The sequence below is a fragment of the Theobroma cacao genome, chromosome 1 (assembly GCF_000208745.1).
Source record: "Theobroma cacao cultivar B97-61/B2 chromosome 1, Criollo_cocoa_genome_V2, whole genome shotgun sequence".
In the NCBI taxonomy this organism is placed as follows: domain Eukaryota; kingdom Viridiplantae; phylum Streptophyta; class Magnoliopsida; order Malvales; family Malvaceae; genus Theobroma; species Theobroma cacao.
In genome coordinates, this window is record NC_030850.1 from 27,004,835 (window position 1) to 27,015,634 (window position 10,800).

The window sequence follows — 10,800 nt, forward strand, 5'->3', positions numbered from 1 at the left end:
GGAAGCCAAGATGTTGTTGTTCAGGGTAGGGTTGTTTATTTTTGGATATGTATGTGCGTCTTTTGAAATTGAAATAATTATATTGGAAAAAGGAACAGAATCCTTCATATGATAGTCATGCATGGGATTCTGTTTTTGCCTTTATTTCCTCTTTTCTTTCTTCTTCCATTGGTGTCTGCATTTGTGGGCTCATTCAGGAACATTTGCGGCGCCCATAAGGAGGAGCTGGCGTCTATCTCTCACATAAATCACCTCAACCCTTCTCCATACACGCTTTCTCTGCAATCACAAAACCTAGCTTCTTCTTATTATTACTCCCCGTATGAGTCTCCAGCTGTCGCCACACAAAGCATGCAACGTCACCCTTGGTCGCATACGCGTCAAATCCTGGGAAAGCACAAAATTATTTTCTCTCTTTTTCTTTCTTTTTTATGAAAAGAAAAGCCCAATGCCGATGTAGTGGTCGGCCAAATAGTTTTGGTGTTAAAATCAACAAACATAAAATCCCTAAATAACTTGAGTGACAAATTAGCTTAGTAGATTCAATTGTCTGAGTTAGCCTTTATGACTGCCAATCACATCCATGGCTGCGTGATCAACGATGCTTATACTTGTAGATAACAATTTCCCGCGTTTTCAAGCTATCAACCGAATCTTTTGATGTGCTTACATCTTCCCAAAAAAAAAAGAGAGAGAGAGAATTGAAAAAGACATAAAGTTATGAATTTCTTCTTCTTCTTCTTTTCTTTTTTTTTTTTTTTTGCTTCTTGTCTGTGTGATGAAGGTATATGTCTAGTAATCATGTACCCCATTTGAGGGTGGCATTTAATTCCAAATCAGCTTCAAATCCACTGTGGGAAATTCCTTTTGATGGTGTAATCGCCAACAACTTCACTAAACTAATTCGAATCTACCATAGCTTTGTTGACAAATGAGGTGTCTACTTTGTTCCTATACCTAAGAATCTTAGAGTTAACTTTTAAGCATCATGTTTTTGGTTACACAGATTAAATCAATGCCCATTCTTAGCAAAATCTTTCTTCGGGTTGTGAAACTGATGAGATTTTTAATTCAAATCAAAAAGGTAAACAATCCTTTCAAAAGCCAAAGACGAGACTGTTAATTAATCATCAAACAAAAGTGCATGCATGATAATTAAAGTTGTTTTAAGTCATTGAAAGATTAGTTTATCGTTTTAAAATCTTGTTAACCAATGTCGATAAGATTGATATAGAAAGATTTATCTTTTAAGAAAGATTTATCTTTTAAGAAAGATATATTATATATATATATATATATATATATATATATATATATTATATATACATACATATATAAATACATCTCCCTTTGGTACATTAATAATCATCATATTCACCTAATCTTACATTGAATGAAATTATATATTTTCTCGAATAATTCTAGCTTTCAGTGTTTTGCTTCTGCAATTATATCTTTCCTTTCTTGTGCATATATTATTGAAAATAAATGAAGTAGTCAAATCTTGGGTTGAACAATTTGTGCTTAATCTCAGTTTTTATATTATGGTGGTTTGCAAAGTGTTGTAAGTAATGGACTAGCTCTATCTATTGAGATACTGTTTCATTTTTGTTTTGTTTTCTCGATTTGATTCGTTCAGCTTTAAACTCATTTATATATACGTATCAACTTATTGATATGTAATAAAACTGATTTCTGATTGAATTAAAAGAAAAATTCTTGGATCGAAACATTGAATTGGAAGGATTACAATCACATGAACCAACACGTTTTTTTTTTTATTTTAACATGGAAGAAGCGTGGATTAGTTCTTTAATGTACTTGAAGACAATATAAAGCCTTGGAGGTAAAAGGCTTGATGATAAAACAAAACAAAACAAAAAAAAAAAAAACTGAGTTTATGAAGAGTAAAAATATTAAATTATAGTCGGAAGGAGATCAGATGGAATTTCAAATTAACCCCAGCCCTAGGTTAAGAAAATATTGGATAACAAGAAATCATCGAGTGGAGTCTCTTTATCTTTTTTCCCTGATGATTTGCAAAAAGCAATCTCCGGCCTCCATAAATGTTTTATCTGTTCATAAAAGCAAAACAAAAGTTGTTTCTTGATAAAGTTGGACAATAGTGTTAGTCACCATTCACCAAAGATATCCTCATCACTTACCACAATTTTCAAAAGTGCATAAAGCAAATAAAGATTACTTTTTCCAGTTTTTCTTTGAAAAAGTTATCATTCATGGAAGATACGCAGAAAAGTTGTTGAATTTTGACAATGAGAAGAAACATTTGCAAAAAGTTAGTACGTTTCTTGATGAGGGTGAAGATGTAAATCTCTCTCTGCCTTTTGCACCATGGCATGCCCAACTTCTGTTTGTAAATAGTTGTTCATAGGATAACGTTTTACAACTTAAGCCCCCTGCCTGGGCTGGCTGCTGGTTTTTTCTAAGATCCTTTTCATACTCTTGAGGAACTTTAAGAAAAAAAAAAAAAAAAAAAGAAGAGAAAATCACGCAGCCGCCAGGGAAAAAATAAATAAATTAGAGATATCAATATAATAATATTATCCCTCACTCTCTTTAGAATAGAATGTGTAATAAAAATGGAAGGAATGGAGATTATATATTTGAATAGCGAACATTGGTGCTGCATCTGGAAATAAATAATAAAGAATTGTGAAGATAAAACATTGAGAGAGGGGAGCAAGGTTGGGGTCTGAATCATAGGAAGTGGAAGGAAAGAAGAAAACTATTCCTCTTTTTTGTTGGTATACGACCGTCGTTTAACTAGGGGAGTAATAAATAAAAAAAGTTGTAGCTTGTCAAGTCAGTATGCAAATCTTAGGATAATCATTGAAATCATAACATTGTATTAATTTTATACATGATTCTACGCGTAAATATAGACTATATATGCACTATGGACGATGGAGGCAAGTATTATTATTATTATAGGCGGAGGTGCCCATGGATGGAATGATTTGCCATCACAAACGCCAATTGCCAATTACGAAGAAGCGGCCAAAGAACATTAGAGAAAGCCACGTGGGGGTTCCGACGCATCGGCTGAGTTGGCGGGACGCCATTGGAAGCAATCTGGTGATGTCTAGGTGGACCCCACAAGGAAAAATATGTAACTTTCTAATTAATTATGAGGACGTTGAAATCTCGAGGGTGGGAAAGGGGCGAGGAAGCGGACGGATTGCTATGAGGGTTGTGATCCCATGAAAGAAGAAGCCCATAACTTATGGAAGTGTATCAAGCAAAAAGGACACACTTCTGAAAGGGATTTTGGGGAAGAGGGAAGAGGGACTGTTGGAATTATTGGTTCCCAAGAGGAATATTAAGCCGTCACTCATCGTCCAACATCAAACCACACCTAACCCAAGTTCCCTCCCTGGCAAAAAACCCTAACCCTGGAACTCACAATCATTTCAATTATCTTTCCTTGCTAGGGATCTCTCCATGATTTCTTTTAGAATAATCTGTACGTCATCCCCCCTTATGACGTGTACCTTTTTATGTGGATCACATGACTACTTGGTGCCTTCGATATCCCCCCGTGAATTTAGGGTTTTTTTTTAAATAAAAAATAAAAAATAAAAATCAAATTTAACATTATAATATACATGTGTATCGATATCCATCAAGCTCGCTTGAAAGACTATATGTTGGGCAGTTTTTACTCCTCTAGATTAGTAAGAAAACTCCATGACCTACTTTGACTTGAAAATGTTTACGACTCTTCCTTCTTCTTTACTTGTTTCCGTTTCTCGTAAACTCCTCTGTCAATATTTTCTGCCCAAGCTTGGGTCACTTATGAAACATTGATTGATATCCCAAGTTAATCAGAGTGTGCAACAACTACACATATGTAGATTATGATTATGACTAGAACCTCACTTTCATATCTTAACTCAGCTGATAAATTAATATATGCTGGCAAATTAATACGCATTAAATTACCGTTGTTTTCCGACAAGAATCAAAAGAGACCAACCCCCATTTTTAACAACTGTCGCATCGCATTCTTCATCTGCCTCTGCTTCTTCTTCTTCTTCCCGTATATGCCACATAATTAATAAAGAGGGCAATAGTTATCGGCTAATGGCGAAAATGACCCTTCATCTCAATAGCTAGCCAGCCAACTTGACCTGCTATGCAAGTTATCCCCCTACGCTAAATCACAAGGACAATATCGACTTTTGGCTACGGATATATGCATATAAATATATCTCTATATCTAGAAGTTTTAATTAGGTCTTAGGGTTTTTTTTTTTTTGGGTGTGTGTTTCTGTCACATTCACTGGTATAGTGAAATTTGAGCTCCATTATTTCAATCTAATTGTGTGCTCTTGGTGACCCCAGTCCAGTCATCATCTGCTATATACTATCCCTTAATTATTATCATCAGATGACACATGTTGTGACAAATATCCTTCTGTCCTCATTTTCTATTATTGTTATTATTAACTTATTGCAATAGTTGCCTTTCTAACATTACTCACCTCTAAACCAAAACAAAAGGAAGATCAACCAAATAGTATTATTAATGTATAGATAAGTTCACTCTTTTTTAGTTTTATTATATTTTATTTTCTGAGATGGGTCTGATGCCCCTTCATCATTAGTGGACCCCAGATCAAAGACAAGCCATCAGGCCCTCTGGTTTTCGCTTTGCATCCATCCAGAATTTTTCTTGTGTGATCAAAATTTGAACAGATGGGACTCTCTCTCTGAAGTTGATGATTATAATTATGAACATATTCAAAGAAAAAAAAAAGGGTTCCAGCTATTAATATTTGATTATTTATTTCCTCTTCTTTTTCGTTTTAGTTTTTTCTTGAGCTGTCTCTGTTGTTGCTCAGACCAATCAAATGGTTCACGTGGTCGTGGACATTAGGTTTTCCGAGGGCCTTTCTATTGAAGATGATAATGGCCCCCTTTGATGGAATTGTCCGACCAATTAATTATTATTCCCACGTATGAAAAATAAGTACATGTTGATTTAATTAGCATATTTTGCAATTATTTTTTTCCAATGAAATCAAACACTTTTGTATCATACTAATTAAGGGGAGTAGTGGTGAATATTCTAATTCCAAATCCAATTCTAATTTTACGTGTTTTCTTGTCATAGGAAAATTCTGCGTATCCTGTTTTACCCCTTTTTCTTCCTAATTGGTCACAAGTGGTCCAATGAACATCAACTATATGTAAAGATAGTCAAACAATGTAATCAGATAAAACTTGCACAAAGGTTAATGAAACTTATAAACCACACAAAGTAGAATTGTTACCAAAACAAAAGTAAATGATAATGACCATGAAAAATACTCTTATCTTTGGGTATCATTGGGTTCGATGACACAGTTTCTCTTTTAAAAGGGGTCTCCCTACAAACACTAAGAAATATGAGCTTTTTTATTTTGATCTTTTTATTTATTTATTTTACACATATAATCCGTTTTAAAATATGATAGATAAAAAGGGGTATTTTGGAGTGTTTCTCTAATAAAATTGTTTGGATCCTTGTCCATATATATATCTATTGGCCTCAATTGCTCTACCCCTACCTCCAAGCACCCACAATAAACAAGATTTCTTGTAACTTCGGTTTTTCTTGAAACTTCCCAATTATAACTAACTAGTTACACAAGCATGGCCCCTATATATGCTAGAATATTGTAAGAAATTCTAACTGGCAAAGCCACTTTTCATCCCAAACTAGCTATATATATATTATCTATGATACAAACCTTCCTCTTCCATATAATATTTCCAAGTCCCAAACAAAGAAAATCATACCATATCTTCTTTTAGCTCATTTTCATTACATCTCCTACCTTAAATTTTGCAAAACCCCCCGTACCAAGGATCTCCTAGAGAAATAAAGTTTCTTTTCTTTCCCCACCCACCACCCCCCTTTTCCTTCTTAGCATCATAAATATGGGGCTAAGGGACATTGGAGCTACACTGCCTCCTGGGTTTAGGTTTTATCCAAGCGACGAGGAATTGGTCTGCCATTATCTGTACAAAAAGATTGCCAATGAGGAAGTCTTGAAGGGTACTTTGGTGGAAATTGATTTGCATACATGTGAGCCATGGCAGCTTCCTGGTATGTTTCTCTCTGCTTTCTTATTAATTACTTCCTTCCACGGTTTGCCTTTAGGGTTGCTTGAAATATTCTCTTTTGATCTTTTTCGGTCTTCCATGAATTCTGGATATTTTCTGCCTTTCGGCTTTTTCGGTAAATGTTCCATTAAAGCTGAAGAAAACAATCATTGCTTGATAAGAAATTTTTAAGCAAACTAGGGGAGTCTCTTGCTGCTGTTGTTGGTTTGTTTCAACATGTTAAAGACAAACAGGAAGGAGAAAAATTATTGACTTCTTCTGGTACTAGGCAGACAAACATGGGGTGCCATCTGCCATGTTAGGTGTTAGAAACAGCAGACAAATTATAAACACGTTTTTTCGTCCCTCTGAGAGAGAGAGAGAGAAAGGAAAGGATGCACATGACTTTTCTTAGAGTATATACACTCACACAAACATATACACGTGCATGTGTATATCTTATATATATATATATATATATATATAGTTTATTCATCTTCATTCCCTTGAATAGAAATACAGAATGCCAACTTGTTTAGTGGTAAGTGGTAACTTCCTAAAACGTATAATTCTTCTTCGGACGAATCCACCAATAGTATTTCTTTTTTCATATTCTGTATGCTGTCACCTTCTTCTTTAAGTCATGCAGGTAAGGTTGTTTGTTTTTTCTCTCATTTGCTTATGCTTATGTTTTGGCACATTGCAAGAACTAAAATGAAAGGTTTTTTAACCTTGTGATGGTCTGATTCTGGTTATACATTTTAAGAACTATAGCCTGATGTCACGGATATATTTTCCATTCAATACCAACAAGTGGTGAGGATTTCAACTTTTCATCATTCTACATTTTTCCCCTTTGTCAAATCTCAATTATTAATTAAACTTATCGTTAGGATTAGTGTTTTCGTATAAATTATATGAACAAATAGTTACTAGTTAAAATATCTATCAATTATTTCTATGCCAACCCTTAGCCAGAAAAACAGCTAGCATTTGCATGTTGACGTGGTGTTTAGCCACCACAAGTAAATACAAGGGGTTGCCTTCCCCTAAATGCATTCACTTTTGTTGCAGGAACTGTGATATTTTCATTTTCAAAAGTAGAAACTGTAGATATATATATGGTGTTCATACGCAAGTAGCATACCTTGGCCCATATATCCTCTTAATTTTTCTCTCTTTCTCACTCTTCCTGTTATCTCGTGCACTTTCCAATTAATACAGTCGTGTTCATTAAGAATAATGTTGCTTATAGTCTGAATTGGCAAGTCCTACACTAGGGAGAAAGATCATTACGATCTCATGCCAGGTAATTCAATTACTGGGTGATTGCTATAATAGAGAAAGTTTCACAAGACATAATGCCTAAAAATGTTGAGTGTGGTCTTGGAATAACACGAGGCCTCGAAATAGAAGCTACTCTTTTTGTCTCCTTATTTTTTTTTTCCCACTCTTCCTTGACTCGTGGTAGTTCTTTTTTTAGTTTAAAGACTTTAAAAGTTTATAACATAAAGATTTTTCTAAATATAAATCGAGCAGTAAGAAGAATTTTGTACGTAACTATTAATTATTTTGTTTTAAAGTTTATTTCTAGGATATTTGAGGTATATACAAGACAAGTGTATCTAATTTAGCTGTTTTATAGCATTTACTAAGGGAGAGTTTGCTTCCCCACAATTCTCCAAAACGTCACTTTTAAGTTTTTAATAAAATCGTCCAAGGCAAACAAAATAGTACTGTTAGTTATTATAGGAATTATTGTTTTTCCTTAGCATGTAATGCCAGACAAATCCTTAGCTTTCTTAGACATAACTCATTGGGTGACGTAGACTTACCAACACTCTCAGTAATTCAAGTAATTAAGGAGAAAAAGTTAGTGAAGATGATTTCTTTGATTTTTTTTTTAAAAGTTGATTGAAAGCAAAATAGCATTCCATGGCAAAGCTTGATGTAACTCACCCAAGTTTCTGTCTCCTTGGTAAATAATATATTTTGCACGAACAGTAATTAATTATATTCTGACCGTATGGAAGAGTTATTTTATCTGAGTATCAATTAAATTAAAACTAATTATCCACGTATTATTGTTTTGTGTGTGCATGGGACTAAAATTAAAGAGGTGGCGAAGCTTAACGCAAACGAGTGGTACTTCTTCAGCTTTCGTGACCGAAAGTATGCCACGGGATTCCGAACGAATCGGGCGACAACATCTGGCTACTGGAAAGCAACAGGGAAGGATCGAACGGTGGTCGACCCAAGAACGCAAGAGGTGGTAGGGATGAGAAAGACCTTGGTGTTTTACAGGAACCGAGCCCCTAATGGAATCAAGACGGGTTGGATCATGCATGAATTTCGCCTCGAGACCCCACATATGCCTCCCAAGGTCAGTTTCCTCGCTTCTGTTTTCAACTATACTCATCATCATATGTCTGTGTAATCTTGACAATGACTGCTAGAGAGAGAAAGAGAGAGTCGACACTATTGCAGCCAGGCATACACATACACATGTATAAATAAATCAATAACGTGTTTTCTCTAGGGGAACTTATTAGCAAATATAAAGCAGTGGGCATGCAAGTTGTCCACTTACTTTTCTTCACTGTCTTCTCTTAATCAGCTAATACTATTATTATTGTCCAGGGATGTTTCAGGCTTTTCACCAACCCAAATTTGATGGCTACCATATATGTGTGCTTACCATTTGTCTTTTTTCTATATTTTCACTAAACCTACATCTCCATCTTAATTATAAGTCTGAAAATCCCCTCTTTCTTTTTTTTAGCCATGAAGCATGTTCTTTATATAAATGCCAATTTGGTACTACTCTACTTAGGTTTGAGTGCTTAGTTGAAAGTTTAGATACTTGTTAAGTGTAAAACATTTGAATGAAGAATTGCATCACCTTTTTTATTTACTTTTTTATGTATCTATTTATATGTATCTCAATTGTGAATACGGTTAAATAAATTGGTTTTCTTTGTTTATAAGAATAATATATATCAGATCAATCTTATCATTTATATATAGTGACATGAATCGTAAATCATTCAAAAATAAAGAATGTTTTTAAATGATAGTGGTCATATTTTATTTCGATTTTCTCTTTTAACATTTCTCGTCCTGCTATTATGTAGCTGATAAAGTTGACATTATGTTTGACAGGAAGACTGGGTTCTCTGTAGAGTTTTCCACAAGAGCAAAGGAGAGAACAGCAGCAAGCTCAGCCCTCCAATGATGTTCGAGACCTCAACTCATGCCCCTTCTTTAACAGACCAAACCATGGCTTGTGCGTATCAACAAATCAGCTCTTTATCCACCACACCTACCCATCAAAGCCACGGCCAAAGCTTGCTAAACCTGCTTCAATATTCTCAGGAAAAGATCAATAACAATCCCGCAAACGAAGTTAGCTCCAAAGTTGATGACGAGTACGAGTTCTTGTGGGACATGAACATGGAAGAAAACAGCTTGGGAGATCATGGGGTGGCTTCCAACATGGAGGACATGAGATTTGAGATTGACAACAGTATGGTTTTCCTATAAAAAATGTTGTATACTTTGAAAAAAGAAAAAAAACTACCATTTGTTGATTTGTGATGTTGGTGTGGTGTTTGCCTTTGACGATACAAATCATGTTACGTTGGATATTAGAAGATTGTGTGTATTTTAGTTTAGGGTTTATTTATTTTTTGTATACAACATTGGGCATTGTAAAAATCATATATAAAGCATATAATTATTCTTTATTGGTCTTCATCTTTTTAAATAAATTCTATTTTTTAAAATCAAATATTAAAAAAAATGTAATTTAAGGATTATATATTCAACCTATAGATAATAGAGTGCAAAACTCTGACAAGATTTTTTAATTTTTTTCCATGTTTACATTTAATTAAATATGTTAACTTCATGATTACGAATTAATTAATTAATTTTTATGGAAAAAATTATTTTATTTATTATAGAGTGGAAACAAAAGAGTGCAAATTTGCTTGTGAAGTTTCACACTCCATTAGCAATGTATTGAAAAATAATCATAAGACTATAGCCTTCTAATTAAAATGTTTAGTGAAAGCTTAAATAACTTTATACTATGAACTATTAAAATGTATATGTATTATAATTAAATGTAAAATCATTTCTGTGAAAATTGTAAAGAAAATTTGTTAAGTTTAAGATTTAGCATTCTCCTTAATTTCATTTCAACCAAAAATTTCATTAATTAAAGGGTAATTTTATTGTTAAAAATTCACTAAAATTATAATAATATAAAATAATCATAAGATAAATATTGCTAGTACAATTTGTTTTTGAAAACAATTCTTATAGGAACTTATCATGGTTGCTTTGCAAATCCAAAATAGGAGGTTTAAACTCGGGTCATGATGCATCAAAAACAAATCATGCAGCCTCACCTAGGCTTCTCTTATATATATTTTTTTCCTTTTGTGTAGGCGAGGGGGGTGTTAGTTAAATAAGCTTTCCTCACATTACTTGGCTATAAAAGAAGCTTTCGTGGTTATTCAGGCATGGTCTGACTATCCTATTTTGGGCACCACTCGCAAGAGTTGGATGATTGTATGTGGGAAAATTCTTTGGTCTCTTTGGTTGGCATGTAATGATTCTAGTTTTAATAACAAGCTATGGGATGGATATGGAATTCTTTTCCTTATTAGAATGCGCTCTTTG

At 33.9% G+C, this 10,800-nt stretch overlaps 1 protein-coding gene across 1 annotated transcript; it reads left to right on the forward strand.

Annotated features, from left to right (window-relative positions):
* On the forward strand, positions 5,659-9,836 carry LOC18613123 (NAC domain-containing protein 21/22). The gene is made up of 3 exons (XM_007050205.2): positions 5,659-6,115; positions 8,229-8,494; positions 9,274-9,836. The coding sequence occupies exons 1-3, from the start codon at positions 5,947-5,949 to the stop codon at positions 9,652-9,654; spliced, it is 816 nt and encodes a 271-aa protein (XP_007050267.1). The 5' UTR covers positions 5,659-5,946; the 3' UTR covers positions 9,655-9,836.